The sequence below is a fragment of the Rhipicephalus microplus genome, chromosome X (genome assembly GCF_043290135.1).
Source record: "Rhipicephalus microplus isolate Deutch F79 chromosome X, USDA_Rmic, whole genome shotgun sequence".
NCBI lineage: Eukaryota > Metazoa > Arthropoda > Arachnida > Ixodida > Ixodidae > Rhipicephalus > Rhipicephalus microplus.
In genome coordinates, this window is record NC_134710.1 from 214,768,651 (window position 1) to 214,789,207 (window position 20,557).

Consider the following 20,557-nt stretch of genomic DNA (forward strand, 5'->3'; position numbering starts at 1 on the left):
AAGCATTACTTAGTTGAGACAGGTGCGAGCGAATCTCTATTTTCAGCTTTGAAAATCAAATTCAACGCACATCTTTCTCTCAATAAATTGAGTCTGAAAATTGACTGCATGTTAAAACCAAACCGAAACCGCGTTACCAACAGCCTCCAATCAGAAGAGTTAGACACGTACAGTGTCGTCCACATCTAATGATGGCGATGCATGACTACCTCATGAGGTTGAATTGAATGCCTTCTCTCTCGACTGAGATATTGTAATCTGTTGCCTCATAAAGCGCAACTACTAGCGACGTCCCGCTGTTATAATGAATGCTGATGTCAGGTGAAAGTTATTTTGCACGGTGAAAATAGTTACATTGCACCCTTTCGCATGCTCAAGCTTGTGATTACGAGTGCCACAAACCAAGGCAGATGATCAGCTGTACATGGACCAAGAAAAGTTTCCACAGACCAAAAAACAAAAATATCGGGTTCTCAGAAATGGGCTCTTCGGCCAGCTGAAGCTACTCTATAGATAGGGCTTCTCCAGGTAAAGACCTTGTGTACGGAAGCAATCAAGGCGTCTGAAAAAGTGGATGAATTGCCAAGACAATAAATTTTCCAATCCAAGACATCCTGTCTAAATTTTTAATTTTAATGATCAACCGAAAGGAACGAAAGTTCACATTTTTCACTCGCGACAATATTTGGTCAACCTTCGATGCAAGTAAAGGTGGTTTTTCATTTCGGACGGATTCCGAAAGTTGCCGCAAGATGCGGGGTCAGCGTAAAACTGTGTCGTATAGCAAAGGTTTTTAATAGATCATCTTCTTGGAGATTTTGCAGGGACCAAACCGATCCGTTTTAAAAAGTGCGACGTTGCATAAAAGGGGGGCGTATAATCGAAGTTCCACATGTAGTGGAGCATACGCACTAACGCGTATGCGCCTTCCAAAGAGATCGAAAAACCCCGTGCTCTGATTGCGCGAGAACCTGTGCCGCCTTTGCCAGACTTGCCGTACGCCCACTTTCAGTCGCGACCTCATTGCGACTCCTCTGTTTGAATAAAAATTATCGCATTTGGTGGAGGCTGCTGAGATCCCTAAGCAGACCTGGAGCTCTGCTCTCGCAAGTTGGCCGAAAGACCACTGTACAACATGACTGACACAGTCGCCAACCAGCCCATCCCAGCACAGCCAGCACCATCGTCTGCCCCGTCGACCTGCCCCGGCGCTACCCGTCAGCAGGGCCAACCAATCTTAAGCGGCAGTGGTGAGCAAGACGTCGAAGACTGGCTGTCCTTGTACGAACGCGTAAGTGCCAGCAACAAGTGGGACAATGACTCTAAGCTCGACTATGTTATCTTTTACTTGGCTGACGTCGCTAAACTATGGTTTACCAACCGCGAAACCGCCATCACCAACTGGTCCACCTTTAAGACCCTCATGACCAAAGCGTTCGGCCGACCAGAGGTCCGCAAACTCCGCGCTGACCAGCGTCTACGCCACCGAGCCCAGCAACCTGGCGAGACATTTAATAGTTATATTGAGGATGTTCTCGACCTCTTCAGGCGTGTTAACCCATCTATGCCTGAAGAAGAGAAAATTCGACAGATTCTCAAGGGCATCGAGGATGATGCATTCCAGATGTTGCTGGCAAAAAGCCCGACCAAGGTGGCAGTCCTCGTAAGCCTGTGCCAGAGCTTCAATGAATTGCGTCGTCAGCGTTCCATCGCCCGATAGAGTGTCCCATCGCCAGATTCAATCTCGGCCGTCGCACTCGCAAATGGCAACGTTCGCCAAGGAGCTCTGTCGAACCAGATTAAAGACTTCATAAGGGAGGAAGTCGCCCGACAGCTCTTTCTGCTGCCGCATAGCAACGCGCCCACCACAAGCCTCCCTTCAACACAGTAGCAGGCCATACGCACTGAAATTTACGATGCCCTCCCTACAATTCCGGCCCATTATCCAATGCAATTGGTACCATCTGATCTAGCAACTGCCGGCTACGCACCACCTGCGCCACCTTCAGCTCTCAGCTACGCGGCTGTAGTCGCGCGGCCCCCACCGCATCCAGTCGCCTTTCGGCTTCACCTCCTCTGGCCTCGCCTCCAGTTTACAGGCCCCCACCTAACTTTTTCCATCCATCTAATGAATGGCGCACCCAAGACAATCGTCCTATATGCTTCGCGTGTGGCATCACTGGCCACATTGCACGCTTCTGCCGCCGCCGTCCCACACCTGCGCACGCATACTTCGGAACTCCTACCTACGCGCCGCAGCAGGCCACCAGGTCTGCATATGAACAGAGGCACTCCGACGCGGATCGCCGCCCATCGACTGCTTGTTTCCCATCCCCTTGTCGCCGATCGCTATCGCCTATGCGTCGTCGACCACCTCCTGAGGAGGGAAACTAATCAGTGCAGTTCCGGAGGCAAGAACTGCAACTTGTGCGCAATTCCCAAGGCCTCCATTTTCGCCACAAAATGTTTATGTCGATGTTGAGGGAGTCGCCACATTAGCGTTAATTGATACCGGGGCCGCCGTTTCTGTGATGAACACAACATTTTGTCGGAAACTGAAGAAAGTGACCACATCTCTCTGTGGCACGGTGCTGTCCACGGCTAGCGCGCAACACATTCATTTCTCGGCTGTGTGTACAGCGCGCCGTAAATCATCCCTCGGCTGTGTGTACAGTACGTCGTAAAGTTTTTGTTCTACCGTCTTGCTCTCATGACCTTATCCTGGGTTGGGATTTCTTATCACGTCATGAAGCTATCATCGATTGTTCCCGAGCCGAAGTGTCCCTTGTGCCAACATGTGAATTTCTACCACCCGACTGTTCTCCTCTGCTCTGCAAACTCATCGCTGACGACGACATCACCTTGCCTCCAGAAGCTTCGGTCCCTATTAGCCTTTCATGTGATGCGCAACCTGACGCAACGGTGGTATTTATTCCATCTCCGGTTTTTACTGAACGCAAGGGCATCGTTCTCCCATTTGCCCTTCTTAGAATTGCGTCTGGTTTAACCGTAATGCTGGTTACCAACCACTGGAACTACACCATTGGCTTACTTCGTGGTGAAACGTTAGGATATGTGCAACCTGTCGACCATACCGATGATATTACTCTTCCCGACGAAATACCATGTCACATTGCCACAATCACTCATGCGTCTGGGCCATCAAGTTCGTCAGCCTTCGACAATGCTATCAATGCAGATCTTCCCCTCTCGCATCGCCGCCAACTTGTCGCTCTCCTTAACAAGTTTTGCTCTTATTTCGACTTTCAAGAACCTGCTTTGGGCCGCACCACGACTATCACTCATACTATTGACACCGGCTCACATTCGCCTCTGCGACAGCATCCTTACCGCGTGTCCGCCGAAGAGCGCCGTGTCATTACGGAGCAAGTAGATGACGTGCTTAAACATGGAGTCATATAGCCTTCTCAAAGCGCTTGGGCATCACCTGTGGTTCTGGTAAAGAAAAAAGATGGCACCATTCGATTTTGCGTGGACTATCGCCGCTTAAACAAGATTACGAAGAAAGATGTCTATCCGCTATCACGAATAGACAATGCTCTTGACTGTTTACAAGGCGCCGAGTACTTTACATCCTTGGATCTGCGTTCTGGGTATTGGCAGGTGTCAATGTCTGAATGCGAGCGCCCTAAAACAGCCTTTGTAACGCCGGACGGCCTATATGAGTTCAAAGTCATGCCATTTGGGCTCTGCAACGCACCTGCCACATTTGAGCACATGATCGATACCATCTTGCGTACCCATAAGTGGAAAACTTGCTTGTGTTACTTGGACGACATCGTAGTCTTTTCATCTGATTTCCCGACACATCTTGTTCGCCTCCACGAGATTCCGACGTGTCTAACTTCTGCAGGCCTACAACTTAACTCTAAAAAGTGCCACTTCGCAGCATGAAAACTAACCATCTTGGGACATGTCATCACAAGAGAGTGTCTTCTTCCGGATCCCGATAAGCTTCGAACTGTCGCTGACTTCCCGTTGCCCACATCACTGAAAGCCCTAAGAAGTTTCGTCGGTCTCTGCTCCTACTTTCGTCGCTTCGTGCACAACTTCGCGTCCATCATCGCACCTCTCACGAGTCTGCTTTCCAACAGCGAAGGTATATCTGCATGGTCGTACTGCATGTGACGACGCATTTCGCCAGCTGTGCCGCCTGTTGATCTCACCACCTATTCTTCGCCACTACGACCCCGCTGCTGCCACAGAAATTCACACCGATGCAAGTGGCATCGGTCTTGGTGCAGTTTTGGCACAACGGAAAGGCACCCAAGCCGAATACATAGTCGCCTATGCAAGTCGCGCTCTCAAGAAGGCTGAATTGAATTACTCCGTGACAGAGATGGAGTGTTTGGACATAATCTGGGCGTTGATGAAGTTTCGGCCCTACCTTTTCGGCCGTCCTTTCAACGTGGTCACAGACCACCATGCTCTCTGTTGGCTGTCCACCTTGAAAGACCCGTCCGGACGACTGGGCCGTTCGGCACTTCCATTGCAAGAATACGACATCCGTGTCGTTTATCGTTCCGGTCGCAAGCATGCGGGTGCTGATGCACTTTCGCGATCGCCATTAACACCAGATGTGGCTTCACTGTCACCCCTTTTTACCACCTTGTCACCAATCGACACCACTGACATGCTTTTGGAGCAGCGTAAGGACCCATACCTTGCATTGTTACTCGACTACCTTATCGATCCGCCTGCTGTCCCTTCCACGAGAGCGCTACGCCGGCAAGTAGCCCACTTTTCCGTGCGAGACAACATTCTGTACCGCCGCAACAACATGCCTGGTGGTCGGAAGTGGCTCCTTGCTGTCCCTACTCATATTCGCTCTGAAATCTGCATGAATTTTCAGGCAGATCCCCTAAGTGCTCACGCAAGTGTCCTGAAAACCTACCAAAGGGTACGCCAACAATACTACTGGCGAGGAATGTATCACTTTGTGCAGAAATACGTTCAGTGTTGCACCACTTGCCAAGAGAACAAGACACCTCCGCGGCACCTTACTGGCACGTTACAGTCGCTCCCATGCCCAGCTCACCCATTCGACCGCGTGGGTAACGACCTCTATGGCCCCCTCCCATATAGTCGCTCTGGAAACCGATGGACTATTGTCGGCGTCGATCATCTGACACGCTACGCTGAGACTGCAGCTCTACCGGCAGCGACCGCCCACGAAGTTGCACTCTTCATTCTGCGCAGCTTCATTCTCCGCCATGGGGCTCCACGGGAATTACTCAGTGATAGAGGTCGAGTGTTCCTGTCGGAGGTCAACCAAGCTATCCTCGCTGAATGCAACATCATCCACCAGAAATCTACCGCATACCATACACAGACGAATGGTCTCATTGAACGATTCAACCGCACACTTGGCGACATGCTGAGGTTGTACACCTCCTCCGACCACACTAATTGGGACGCTGTCTTACCTTTTGTTACCTTCGCTTACAACACCGTGACACAAGCGACTACCGGTTTTTCCCCGTTCTTTCTGTTGTACGGCCGCGAATCATCCCACCCACTCGACACTATACTGCCGTACCGCGCTGATGCATCGAAGTGCTCCCCGCTTTCGGAAGTCCCCAGATACGCTGAAGACTGCCGTCAGTTGGCTCGGTCTATGACAAGTGAGGCTCAAGGTCTACAAAAGACCCGACATGACGACGTTCATCACATAGCGCCCATGTTTCGTACTGGCTCTCTTGTGTGGCTTTGGGTGCCCCCGCACGTTCCTGGCCTTTCTTCTAAGCTTCTGGGCCGGTACCATGGTCCATACCGTGTCATTGACGCAACCTCGCCGTGAATTACATCATCGGGCCCCTAACACAATCGCCAGATTTGCGCCGTCGACGACGCGAGACCGTACACGTCGACCGTCTCAAGCCCTACTACGACCCCCTCATTGTGCCTATTCCCTGAGTCGCCAGGATGGCTAATCTTTCCCCCGGGGGTATTGTAGTGGAGCATACACACTAACGCGTATGCGTCTTCCAAAGAGATCGAAAAACCCTGTGCTCTAATTGTGTGAGAACCTGTGCCGCTTTTGCCAGACTTGCCGTACGCCCATTTTCCGTCGCGACCACGTTGCGACTCCTCTGTTTGAATAAACATCATCGCACACAGTACATTTCCTTCTAACTTGAGTACGACATTATGAGAGTTATTTCTTAACTATAAGTGCATTCCTTTTAGCTGTGAGTGGAAAATGGGTATTTGCTTACTCTAGCATAACTTTAAAAACAAGCTTCCTGATTCTTTGTTAGTGAGTGATAATTGAAGCGACAAGAAGTTTTTTGGGAAGCAACACGTTTTGCTTGTGAAACTGATCAAAAAGGCAAATATCGCAGGCACCGCAAACCAACAGAAATGGTGACGTCCCCGTTATGACAAGCAGAGCCTGTTGCAGTGCACATCCCAGACCTGCCCGTGCGCAAGCTCCAAATGAGGGGCCAGCGCACATGACAAAAAAAGAAAGCGAGGTTAGAAGCCAGCGGCTCCAGATATCGACAGACTCCGTGTCAGCTCTTTTTTTCTCGTTCGCTCTATTGGTTATGCTGACGCCAGCCGATGGGGACGTCGCTCAACGCAGAAACGGGCGCTTAAGAGCTGTGCTCTAAAATACTGCCCTATTGTCCTTGTCCAGGTCTTGGTGTAGCTTCAAGGCCTACACTTGAAAGAGCTACCGAGAACCCCGGGGAAGTGCGTAGCACGGGCGACCTATTGATTCCCTTGGCTTTGGCACCAAGTAACGAAATCACGTTACTTGGGCATCAGCCGGATGTTTCAAAAGTGTTTGTCGATAATCGAGGTAACTTGTGGCGGTTACATCTTGTTTATTTCTGTAGTTCATGTTCTTGACATCCTGGGTTTACTTTGGACTAGTTTAGAGTAATGTTAGAGTAATGTTAGCCTCTTCCTAGGCCTGTACCAATCGCTTGATTTGGAGCGTGACCAGGTTGCACGAGACACAGCATGGACGACAAACCGAGCCCCTCTTACATGCTGCGCACGTTAATGTCGACAAAACTTTTCATTTTAGAACTCCTGTTAATAACAAAATGCTAGAGCTGTGCGAACATCAAAATTCCGGGTGCGAAGCAAACTTGAACATTAAGGTTTGTGCGTGAATCAAACATTTTCTGAATAGCTGTCGAATATCTATTTAAAAATTTTCAAATGCTTCGAAGCGTGAAATGACAAAAAGGTTGCCGATGATTGCAGATGATCTCGTCTTTCAATATCATAACCTTTCTTTCAAGATCATTTGCTGGCTGCTGTGGCCGCTTAACTCCTGTGACGGTCGCTATGAAGCGCGACAGCGGCGACAACGCGCACAAACACAGCCGCAACACTCGAAATCACAACACAAAAAACCAAGACACGAAGTAGTTCACGCCCCGCCGCGGTGGTCTAGTGGCTAAGGTACTCGGCTGCTGACCCGCAGGGCGCGGGTTCGAATCCCGGCTGCGGCGGCTGCATTTCCGATGGAGGCGGAAATGTTGTAGGCCCGTGTGCTCAGATTTTGGTGCACGTTAAAGAACCCCAGGTGGTATAAATTGCCGGAGCCCTCCACTACGGCGTCTCTCATAATCATATAGTGGTTTGGGACGTTAAACCCCACATATCAATCAATCAACGAAGTAGTTCACTAGTAGGCGTAGCATGGGCGTAACGAGCAGCTGTTAGTAGACACAGGATGCGCAGGTGGCCCAAGCGCTTCCGCCGGGTGGTGACTAGTGCCACCTAGCCACTTTCCAGTCATTCACTATCAGCATCGTCATATTCTGCAGCAGTTTGCTCGGTTTCGGTTTCTCCATAAGTCCTGCTCTGCAGTCGGTTGCGGCAAGCGATGCTTGAGCCTCCAAGCCGCCTAGATCGCGTGATTCTGGAGTCATGATAGCCCTCTCCGGAGTTGTCCGAGATAACCGGTGCACGGCTAAATCCCTCCGAATTAATGAGCATTTGACCTCATTGAAATATACACAGTTTTGCCGGTACCGCACCACGAGTCTGAGTTAACTGAATTTCCGAGTTAACGAGGTCCGGATAAACAAGCTTTTACTGTATGCAGCTAGTATACAAACCGGATAGCCGCAGCATTAATGTAAATCATGGGGGCGGGGGAGGGTCAAAGAAGTCCGGAAGTTTCTTTTGTTCAGGCTGGGGAGGACAGCCCTTGCAAGTGTCCCCCTTAAAGTTTAGTTTTAGCAGGTGATATAATTGAGCTAACAGTTAGGTATAGCACAATGAACTTTTTAAAACACTCTTTATCTGTTACTGCATACCTCTGTTAAATGCCCCTCAGCTGTGTGAACTACGGAAATCGCAAAAAGGTGAAAAAAAAGGACCAAATACAACAACACAATCGCTCAAGCTTGCACCCCGTGCTTATTTTTTTGTATTCTATTTGAAAGCATGATTTAATGCTTATATAAATCAAAATACAACTCACATTAAAAATACGAATTGGCCACCATGGCTTTATATGTGACACCCTTTGTAACTTTTCTGGATTTAAGTCACCGAGTTGCATACTAGGACGATAGTGTGTACACAGCTTGCTTTTGGTTTCGCTTAGGCTCGCGGGATGGTCACATGGTTCAACTTCATTCTATTTAGTTTGCCAACATCTTTTACTCGCAAATATTGTACTTTGGAGAAGCATGGAGCCGCATTTCTCATTCAGAGCAGTTTGGAGCAATTGTAGCAGCACTTCCATTACTGAAGTATTTTTTTTTATCTCTAAGCAAATTTTCACCCACTAGGAAGTCGTAATTTTTTTGTAATGTCATTCTGACTGTCCAGATCCTTGGTGCTAGCACAATGCAGAACCTACACAAAAATGGGGAACCTACTTCGAGGTTTCTTTATATTTTGCCAGCACCTCCGTCTGAAGCTCTCCTACCAAATAATGAGCATCTTTATGAGCATTGCACAACATGCACCCCGTGATTAGTGCTTTTTGAAAAAGTAGGGAGTTTTAGCTTTTTTCCATTTTTCTCAGAAAAGTCAATTTACGACTGTTCATTTTCGAGGCCTCAATATCTCTGCGTCTAGGGCAGGCACAACAATAATCCTTTTTGCAATATAAACCTGTACGTGTATAGAATGCAAGTATGGGAGCAGAATTTGGAGCATAAGCCTTATTTATTAAATACTCATCAAAATTGTAGCACAATTAAAACTGTTTTTGAATATAGAAAGTTAATTTTGCTGTAAACTAACCAAGAAAAGAGAAAGTTAATTTTGCTGTAAACTAACCAAGAAAAACAAAAAAAAAGAACTCTTGCATACTTTCAATCTCTATTCCTTAGTCTAGTTGTCATATCTAAAATATCACTTTTAATAAAGCACTTTTTTCCATGGTGGCCTTAAATAATAGGGGGCGAACTTAAGTTATCTCGGGAACAAAATGAGTTACATAAAAATTATTACATATTTGAAATCAGCAGAAAAAACTGCATATGCCTGTGCACTTTGATCAAATCACTGAAGAAAAAAAAACAAAAAAAATGTCTAAGATGAGTCTGCCAGCTTATTATGATGATGTGGCCATTGAAAAGCTAATGGCGCAGTGCATCTCTACGTTGGAACCAGCATTTTCTCAAGTGAACACATTTGCTACCATAACAGAGTCTGAAAGGCAGCTTTGCCAAAATGCCAGAGTGCAGTGGGATGAAGCATATTAAAAATATAGAGGGGCCACTGCCAACCGGACGTTGACTGCGTTTGCCTTTGGCAAAATCGAATACAGTCGAACCTCGCTATAACGAAACTGATAGAACGCGCCAAAAATTGTGTTTAAGCGGTAATTTTGTTGTGGCGAAATCTGCCCCAGAACGCTGTCACATTCGACTAGAAACGTCACAAACCTAATTTATTTGCGAAAGAAGTCTGTCAGCTTCGTCTGCAGTCTTCCTTTCAACATCAGCGCTGTGGCGCGACGTTCGAAGAAGGTGATCTGCTACATCGCGACGTCATCATCATGGACGCCGAAAAAATTGCGAATCACATCAAATGCGTCCATCACAGTCAAAGCAGGAGGCGACGCCGAAGCCTCTCGAGTGCAACACTCATCGTCCGACGACGCGTCGCCATGGCAAACTTCGATAGTTGCCTCGTCAGTTAGGTCCTCATGAGCAATAACGTCCGCGTCAATGGTCAAGAACTGATCCATGCTCACACTCTCTGGTATATTTCCGGTATCCCGATCGTCTTCTTCCGGTATCCCACGATCGTCTTCTTTGTCAAGTTGAATTGACGAGTTGGTCGTTACTTCAGCGCCAGGCTTAAAGCCGGCGTGAGTGAAACAGTTTTTTATGTTGCTTTACCGGGTCGCCGTCCATAATGCGGCAACAGTTTGTAGGGCCATGAACAAATCCACTTTCGTCTGGCGCACTGTGTCAATATTCAGCAACAGTCGCTGAATGAGCTGCTGCCGATAAGCACTTATAGTGCTGCGAATTATGCCCTGAGCTAACGACTGAATCAAAGCCGTGCGGTTATGTGGGAAGAATCACACGTACACATTGCCCAGCTAAACGTTAACGTTACGAGCTGAGCAGTTATCAATTAGCACGCACGCCTTGCGGTTTTGGCCCTAATTCATTTCACAGTTACACGGCTTTATCCAATCACAGAAGATGGCCCGTGTCATCCACGATTGTCTGTTCGCCACATACTTTACTGGCAAGATTCTGCAGCCTTTGAGGCATCGAGGCCTCCAGCTCTTGCGGATGACAAGTGGGCAGTGTATATCAGAACCATCTATGTTAGTGCAGAGAAGCAGCCACACGTTTCTTGCTGTGTTTCCCTCCACTGGATGCATGGCCCTTTAGCCCTTTATATGCAGTCTTTTTCGGAAGCAGTTCATAAAAATGTCTTGTCTCGTCCGCATTATAAATGTCGGACGAGACAGTAGTCTTTCAGTATGTCCAGAAAAGCAGACGATGCCCAAGTCACTGCACCATTGGCGTCTGTTGCCGCAGACTCGCCGCACAACACTTTTCCTACCATGTCATGCTGGGCCTTGAAACATGTCAGCCAACCTGTGCTCAATGTCCTCAATGCCTAGAATACAAACAAAAATTCAGTGCTTTTTGCTGTAATACACATCCGCTGATAGGCGCATCTTCTTGGCACGCATGTCAAGAAACCAAGTGTACAGTGCCTTTTGGAGATCCCCGTGTGCCGAAGATGTCTACTTCTTGCGCTTTGTAAACGTCCCTGCCGAAATAGCACTAGTGATCACGTCCTTCGCCTTCAAAATTGTGGATGTGGACAGCAGGCTGTTGGAGATGCCGAATTCCGCAGCAATGTCTCCTTTTTTTCTGCCGTTTGAAGCTTCACTGATGATTCGCGCCTTTACCTCGAGAGTAAGAAACTTGAGCTTTGCTGCCATGATGGCGCAGAGCTCTTCATGATGATACGGGGCGCGAAAAAACGACACACAACAGAGAAGAAGTACACAGACGACGCGCTACTAGCAACTGGAATATTTTATTCAGGAAACACCATTTATACCGCAGTGACGTCCACTTTAACCCAACGAATCGGCAAAAAACTAAAAATACATGCTCAGCATGCCTATAAGTAACGTTGCAGATAGGCTATCTCCCCATGAACCAGCACCAACTCGCCCAACTTTTCACTTTGCAGAGCTCTACATACGTGAGTACACAAGCATGAATTAAGCGCAATGATCGGCTTGGCAGCTTAAGTAACAGATGATCACATGACCTGGCATGGATACGTGTTGGCTGTGGCTCTGCCTCGGCAAAGCAGGACAGCACCGCGTCGCAAGGCAACCAGCCGCATCGTCATCACCACCAATCAATGGCCCTCTCCATAACTTTGTTTACAGGCGGTGCAGCGTGGAATGGCCGCACATTTTCGGTGAAACAAAGTGTCGTCAATGTTTGAAAAGTTGCACCGTTGGCGATGCGCTGATTTAACCATCGAACTAATTTTCAATCCAAGCGCCGCTGAGCGAAAGTTTCGTTGAAGCGAACACAAGCCCGAAAAATCTTTCGTTGTAGCAAGAGCTCTGATGCACTGACTTCTATGGCAAGCCGACGGGGAATAAGAAATACTTCGTTCAGGCGGAAACTTTGTTAAAGCGGCGTTCGTTGCAGCGCGGTTCGACTGCACCACTAATAGTCAAAATTTCATTGTGAATCGAATACCAAACACTATTTGAAAAAACATTCGCAAGTTCGAATATTCACGTCCCCCTAAAAATTGCCCTTGAATGTGCTCCTAAGAAATGTGAAAAATATACGATGAACTGTCTTCAGGAGACACACTTCAACCTTTGGTTTGTTTGATTTGCTGGCACCGATCTGAACTGGTTCATACTGGTGCATGGCAGACTAAACTAATAGTGAAAATAGTAATTTAGTTGAATAATTTTGAACCGGATAGATAGAATAGCACATACCACATATTATAAAAAAATAGGCTATCTTCTCAAGGCCAAGGTAACCTGCACAATACTTCAAGAATCGAAACAAGGTGTGTGCGAATGCCACCTTATTGGTTCGAAGCTGAGTGGAAGTAAGATTGAAAAGTGGGAAAACTTCAGCAGAAGTAAAATGAAAATTATAAAGTCAAAATAAATTACTTTAATACTTGCTATGCTAATCACACATAAGTCTGCATAACAAGCTGTGTGAAATAATTGATCGAGGTGAAGGCAATTCGTACATTAAATGGGTACCGACACAAAATCTCATGGCAGAGATGGCCTACGAAATCTATATTCCCGTGAAAATGTGTATATCATCTGCAAAATATCAAGAGCAACTAGATCTTGAAGGGCATTTTAAATATAATTTTGAAATTCGCATAAGCGATCGATTCCCTCGTACAATTGACAACCTCGAAGGTGACACTTGGTGACCCCCCCACTTCCCTGACGCGACCACGCTTCAACAAGTTATGACAACATCATAGCTGCGATTTCTCTTTTATCACATTTGCGCCAGCTGACCATTACTCGGCAGCTGCTCGTGAGTTCATGGCCACGGCGCACGCATTGACAGTTTTGCGTTTGGAGACACTGCTGTCTCGTTTACTCTTGGAGAGCACTTCTAGACGCGGACTGCGCGGAAATGCATCCCAGTTCTGTGTGCTGAAGCAGTTGAACGTTGCATACGCGAAGTGGTGACAGTTTCACTCGGCAGCTTGTTGTTTTGGAGCGCTCTCATGCCGAAACGAAGACTGGTAGGTAACAGAGAGCCTGTAATTACCTGTTTTATGCTACAGCAAACGATGTACTGTGTTACGACTAGCAGGCCTCCGGCAACAGACTGCAGCACAAAAACACGAGGCCAAAATTTTTCTCTCGGTACCGCTTTAAACCAGCACGTGTGAGTACGCGGCCCGCGGATTTCCTCCGGATATGAGGGTTCAAGACATAGCAGTTCCATGAGGCAAGAAACGACCTTGACAAGGGTGCTATATGCACTCAAATAACAAGCATCTGTTCGTCCACTAAGAATAATTAAAAAAATTTCAAATTTAGGTTTATGTCTCAGTGAACTTGAATACACAATGATCGTTTGAATATTCAAAGCATTTATTTATTCGCCTATGCCTAAACGAATCTCCTCTGGAGCAGTTTGGCACATTAGGCGGAGGCCTCAGCTCAATGGCCACAGTAGTGCCATGGATCCTCATTGCACATACAGCGGCGTAAAGGAATACTCTGGTTCAGGGCCGCCACATTTCTTTCAATGAGGAAACGCCTCCTCTATTTTAGCAATGCCAGCCAGATGCGCCCGATCCAGCCATTTACCACCCCCTCCACTAGCCCTTTTCCGCTCTCGCCTATCACCTAGCCTTATCGTGTGCTTTGCGGTCATGTGGGAGAGAACCGCTCACAAACCTCACCACAGTAACCATACAAAGTCATTTTTGTTCAGTTGTTTACAGATCCGTGGGGCAGCGTCTTCCATTCCTAGTGCACGCAATACTGGCGGTCACACTGGCTCTGTAAAAGATATGGTGTTTTGAGATAGTGTGTTGCCTTTCGTAACGCTATGCGGGCTACCATTAAGGAAGCGCCACTGCAACGCTACTGCATGCGCTGCGCTGTGATGCGGAGGCGGCATTGCTTCGAGCCGCCACAAGGAGCCCGAAGGAACAAGTCTGACAAATGTACGATATTGGAGTGGGAAACACATCTATTGCATCTCCAGGGCAAAGCACTCAGAAGCACATGTGACGCAAACAGTGCTACCCATCATGTAGCGTTACATCATAACCACTGCTTGAGACAGCTCACGCTGAGAAGTGCCCATTCTCACCGGCACTGAAAGAAATAAAGGAGGCGTAGGTTGAGGCATGCCTTTGACTGGAGTTACCCCATTTGTGCCTATCATAGCTGATCTTGAGGTTCTTGCCCAGGGTGCTTCTGAGACTTGCGCTACAAGAAAGCCTGAACTTTAGAAAATGTGCATGGCAAGGAGCCTCTTTGGTGGCACTAATCACCGACGACCTCTACTAGTGGACTCACTAGAGTGGAGGCATACTATCACAAGGTGACGCCAGTGAAGAAGGTCGCAATCTTGCTGGTGGAGATGAAGCTCTATAGCGGGCAAACATGTGCCCTGATAACCAAGTCTTGACTGACTTGTGGGATTTACCGTCCTAAACCCACCGTATGAATATAAGAGACGCCGTAGTGGAAGGCTACAGAAATTTCAACCACATAGGGCCCTTTAACGTGCACCCGAATCTGAGACCACAGGCCTACAGCATTTTAGCTTCCATCGAGAATGCAGCCGCCGCAGCTGGGATTTGATCCCGCGACCTGCGGGTCAGCAGCCGAGTACCTTTGCCACTAGACCACCTGCGGCAAAGTCGACTAACCCCTGTATTCAGAAACGCTGCTTGACTTGAACTTGACCACTGACTTCAATGCAGCACAAACGCGTTTCAATGCACTGTCTTTAGGCGGTGCCAAGGCAGCAAAACGCATAGACGCATTTCAGATGCGCAGCATTGAAGGCGGTTTCAAGTCAAGCTCAAGTCGAGAAGTGTTTTTGAATAGGGGGGTAAGTCTCCTTATGTACAAACTATTCCCTCCACACAGCGATTATAGTGGCGATCAAAGTCAACAACCGTTGACAATCTGATCACTGGCAGAACGCATCACCCATTATATATAAGTGGTCAAACCTTCCAGTGTTATCACTGATGCTGACGTAATGTCCCACATAAACTTGGCTATTCACGTACTGTGCATAGTCTCTCAATAGAACGCTTCTCATAATAATACATATATGTTCACAATAATTTTGTGAGCTTGTACATCTTAAAACTATAATATAATTATGAGAGATGGCACAGCTTGACGTCCCCAAGTGGGAGCCCTAAGGTCCGGTCGGCGAAAGCTCTGCCGGACTTCCAATAAAGTTCTTATCAACCAACCAATGGCACAGCTAAGGGCACCGATAGTTTCGACCCCCCTGGAATTTTTCTATGTGGACCTAAATCTAAGCATACAGGTCTCTAGCAATAGGAATAGCGAAACGCAGCTACCATGGGCGGGAATCGATTCCGTGACCTTTGAGAAAGTCCTACACCACTGTGGTGGCGGATAGTCAAACAATCTCAAAGCGTCCCAAACAATGCATGGCGGCGTGCGGTGCTAACAGCTTTTCGGAGTGAAACACAAAGACATCATGTAAAGAAGTAAGTGCACGTGGAAATTTCGCCCTCACGAGTACACACAGCCCCCCAGCACCTACAAGCATGCGGTTTCCCTCGGCGCTCCAATGCAAAGGTGGGGTGAGATACGGGTCCATCTCCTTGTTGGCTCGCTTGATCTTCTCATCTTCGTTCATGGGCGCCCGCATTCCATTGATGTCCCTGAAGTACGGGTGGTGGAACACCAGCGAGTGGTAGCAGTTTTTGCGCACCTTCGGCTTTGCGGGTCGCGCAGATCGCTCGGAGAGCTCTGCCAAAAGTTCCATCCTCAGCTGCCTGGATTGGACACACCAGGGAGAGCATGAATGCAAATGAGAACACTAGTGCTTAGCACTGGCGTACGCACGAGCACTCTTCGAAAATCCCTATAAGATGTTTTCGAGCAAACTGAAGAAACTAGCTTAGACAACGATGTTATCAAGAACGCCTCTGCAAAGCTGCCTACCTAGAGCTAGCCCCTGCTACTACAAATACTACCCCTACTACAATCAGGAACACCACTGTGAAACCGATACTTGCTACTTACAAAGAAGGGAGTGACGTTTTATTTTTTTGGAGCATAATTTGGAGACGAAAAAGTACTGTTTTGGAGCAGCCGTAAGTGTTTTAGGAGCGAAAAATTTGTTGCGTGAAGCAGTTAATGGTGTTTTAGGATCAGCTACAAAATTTGTCATACGCCAATTGGCGTTCAAAGCATCTCGTAAAAATTATTTATTATGAAATATATTTCACAGACAACAAATGTAAATTTCAAGAAGCAAACATTTAAAAGTGGCTGGTTGTCAAAAACAAATGAGCAGCAAAATGAGCTATATATTTAAGCTACCAGTACTTGTAGCAGAAATCAAAATCCGGTAAAGCTGAGCACCACATTTTAGAACTAACCACAGTCACACATGACTGTTGCCAAATAAGCAGATAGATAATTGGTACGAGATAAAAGCAATTCTGCTCATTTTCACATTTCACCACACTGGCCCACACGTCAAGCTCAGACAAAAAAAGCAATAAAATGACTCATATGGTTAATATGCCAGTTTTTGTCACATAAACGTAATCAGAGCCGATAATGCTGCACACTAATAGCATACTGGGATGATAGTGTACACATTCCTTTCAGTTTCTTTAGGACTTAGGAGGTGGTCAAACAGTAAAGGTTCATCATTCCTCATATCTCATTGCCATTTCAGAGCAGGTTTGGAGCAATTACTAACAAAAACCACTGTTTGGAGCAGCATGAAGCAGCATTTCGCGTTTGGAGCAAGTTGGAGTAACACTTCCATGTCTCTAACTTACTACATACCTAATACAGCCCCTACAACTACAACTACTTTTTGCTCTTCTGTCTTGTCAACCACTGCTGAATTTACAGCAACACCAGCTCTGTCAAGCTACAATGATTAGCCACCCTTTTTCTTCTAACTCCTTTTTCCACTCTAGCTGGTTTCAAATCCGTACCTGTTCTCTTCTAGCCTTTCTGCCAACTCACAGATGGCGTTGTCGAGCAATGCTTGGTAGGCACGGTTGAGTGCCAGGAGGTTTCGGAGGTCAGTTGGCATCTCTGCAAGGCTCGACCCTAGGAAAACCAAGAAGTGATGCCAACGATGAGCACAACACAATAATACTTGGCCCCATGGCACTGCCATTCAAGGTTATTATAGTCAGGTACAGCTTTACAAAGCAGACACATTGCCTCAACCGATGAATTCCAATACTAGACCGCATAGTGCACTGTCCAAGTGGACGGCTTACAAGGCAGCATCGCCAGAGGAATTGAATGTGTCTGCGTGACATTTGCGAGACATGACACCACATCCAGTTGACAAGAGAAAGCTAAGAAGATTCAGTGAAATACGTGTGCTATTGACCTCTTTTGAGCTCAAATGTAAGAACTTCAATGTGCCTCTGATGTAGCATGCAACAAATGCTGGTTGATGTCTTGTTTTTAGCTGGCGACCTACTCAGAGTTTTTGGCCTTCTGTTTGACCGGCATCTTGTCTAAACGGCAAAGTATTTTGCGTCGTATTTGTCTCCAATGCCATCTTCCCAAAGCGGCCTATTTTGCTAGCTACCCGAGTACTGCACTATCCACTTAGCTGTTCGTTCAGCCATCTACGGTGATTACTGGAACTCACCATAGTCAGTCTAGGGTGCGCACTCTAGACCAACAAAATGTGAGCGCACTCTAGACTGACATGAGTGGAAAGACAGGGGGACTCTTAATGTTGGAGGCGACGACTGAGAACACGAAAGGGATCATTTCTCGTGATTGAGACAAACCGCCGTCACGACAGCAATCGGCTGCTTTCGACATTTGACTGAGGCCTCTCCTGTCTTCTTAAGTAGTAGCAGACTACAGTGCTGTCAAAAAGCGTAGCCTGTCCAAGATACCAGTCATTCGGCTGTTGACGCACTCAGCCGTCCATGATTGCGTCTGAGCCTGACAAGCAATAACACTACAATCAACATTAAAACATTCACATGGTAGTTGAAGAGGGTAAATCTTTCTTCAAAAGGCTTCCAAGGCCTATAGAAGGTTTGTGCATCCGTCACAAAACATGCTATGTTGGTGCACTGTACGGTAGTATGCATTGTTTGTGACGACTAGTTAATGTTATCGTTACATCAGTGTCAGGTTATCTTGTTTTTCACACATAGAAGCCAATATCATAGAGGCTACATCATTATCATATTGAAGCAGATTAGCCGCAATGCGATCATACGGCCTTCACCGTCATCTAAGACCCCATGATGGCAAACAAGAACATTATGAAGCCCTGTCCATGGCAACACGTGCAAGCTATCTGTAGTTGGACGAGGGAAAAGAAAAACTTGTGTACAGAGACCTAAACCCCAGCTGTTTGTATTGTCAAGCAATGCATATTACAGCAATGGTGAGTTTGTGGGTACTTCAGGTTCATTCACATTTGCAGATGGTAGTACTTCCCGGTAGCATAGCCAAAAAGGTGGTTCAACTCCCCCCCCCCCCCCTGGCTACACAACAAAATAAGGTAACCCATCACAAACCTTGAATTAGGGTTCTTATATTATGAACAACACTTTGATTTATTTACATGCATACATAACGGAGCTCTTTTATTGGTAGCTTGTCGATATCAACGCCATTTCTTCTCTGCAACTGGTTCAACAGTGATGGTACCTGGTAACGACCCATTTGCTTCTCATAGTTTGTGCGACATTGTGCCACTTGCCACTCCTCTGAGTTTCGCATGTTGTATGCTACATTTGTTTTCAGGTTGGCTAAGTTTTGTAAGGCATTGTCTTGGTCTTTTGTGCATTGTTTATAATAACGATAAATCCTATATTCATATAGTGACTGAACTCGAACAAAAGGCGATGCGGCAAACAATTCAGCTGTATGTGACAAATAGGGCACCTTGCAAGTTAGTCTAATATTTTGTTTTTGTAATAGAAATAATTTCATGATATTTGCATTTGTGGTTGTGCCCCACACAAGAGGTATATATTTACTCCGCTTCCGTCCAGGTTCCGGCAAGGTCGCTTTTTTTCAGTATCTTACTCTGGGGCGAAACGTCTCGCGATTGTGATTGTGCTCCTGGAAAAGGCTGGTAGATTCTAACGTAAATGAACGCGAAGGTGCTGATGCCAGCAGTGAAGCTCCAGCGACTCACGTCTGAATGCCCGAAACAGACAATCGACACAGTACAGCGTCAGTAAACTCGTGTTGCAAGCGCTGGCAGTTCTCGTCCGAGTTCACACATTCTGAGAAATTGATTATGGTGCACTATGCTCTGAAGAAGACCAGAATATATTCCTTCTCGAGATTTTGTGTGGTACGAAGCTGCTTCTGTTCACGCCGGTGTAAGTGCTGCAAACATGAATGCACGTGTCCTAGTTAGAACAGTGGCATATGTGCTGCATAGTGAAATGTTCTGTACAGTTCTGAATCTGTTGACGTAAAGGAAAATGACGGCTGCACGCTTGCAAACAACGGAAGACGCCTTGCCACAACGCTATCGTTTCAGGGGGCACAGTGACGAAAGACACGATCAAAAATTAGTAAAACGAGTACATTGCACGTTTTTGCGTGTATTGAAGTTTTCTAGCGCGAACAACCCAGCGAGGAAGACATTTCCATGTGTGTAGCTATATAGTCTCATGATTCATACCAGGTGCATTTTCGTTTGAGACCAACTGACCATTTCTCAATAACGATTACTTTGCCCTTGCAGGCTGCATAATAAAGCCTCTACTTTTTTTTGCATAATAAGACCTCTACGATTGAAAATACTCAACGCTATCGAAACTCACAGTGCAGCTGTAATGTCAACCAAGGTTGCCAGAAAATCTGCCCAAAAAATAACGCGTGCGAAATCGTGCTGCTAACGTGCAGCATAATTTACAATAAATTACTTATTGCATATTGCAAGCATGCTTGATGCGTGCAGTAAAGTAAAAAAAAATGTTGACTAAAACCTATCACTGCGCCAAGGCTGCTTGACATTAGGGCTTAACATAAAAATGATTCTCATATACATCTCTCAAACATCGACAGCAAAAAATTATCTGCTCAGCAAAGTAAGTAAAAACGGAATGTATTTATTAATGTACAAAAACATGCGTATACTTCTCATTCTTCAATGTAAGCAAGAGCCGTCCTTGACTTGCGAAACGCACTTCACCATGACGGGGACAATGCCATTTACGTTTAACAGAGATTAACAATTAACAATGTCTTCTCCAATAAGACGGATCGTCGCAATTATATGTTTTTGAAGACTTGTCCATTAAACGATGTGAGGAAAGGCCGTTGCTCCAAACGGTCACTCTACCTGTCGTTTAC

The 20,557-nt window shown here is 46.6% G+C and overlaps 1 protein-coding gene across 1 annotated transcript in view; it reads right to left on the reverse strand.

Moving 5' to 3' along the window:
* LOC119187363 (snRNA-activating protein complex subunit 4 homolog) overlaps window positions 1–20,076 on the reverse strand; it is a 46,541-nt gene extending 26,465 nt beyond the window's left edge. Inside the window, exons 1-3 of the mRNA XM_075878596.1 lie at window positions 20,026–20,076; window positions 17,191–17,308; window positions 15,774–16,008 (exon numbers count right to left, since the gene is read on the reverse strand). Of these exons, the coding sequence (XP_075734711.1) occupies window positions 15,774–16,008; window positions 17,191–17,291 (336 nt within the window). The 5' untranslated portion in view covers window positions 17,292–17,308; window positions 20,026–20,076. The remainder of the gene's footprint in view (window positions 1–15,773; window positions 16,009–17,190; window positions 17,309–20,025) is intronic.
* Between the last annotated feature and the right edge of the window lie 481 nt (window positions 20,077–20,557).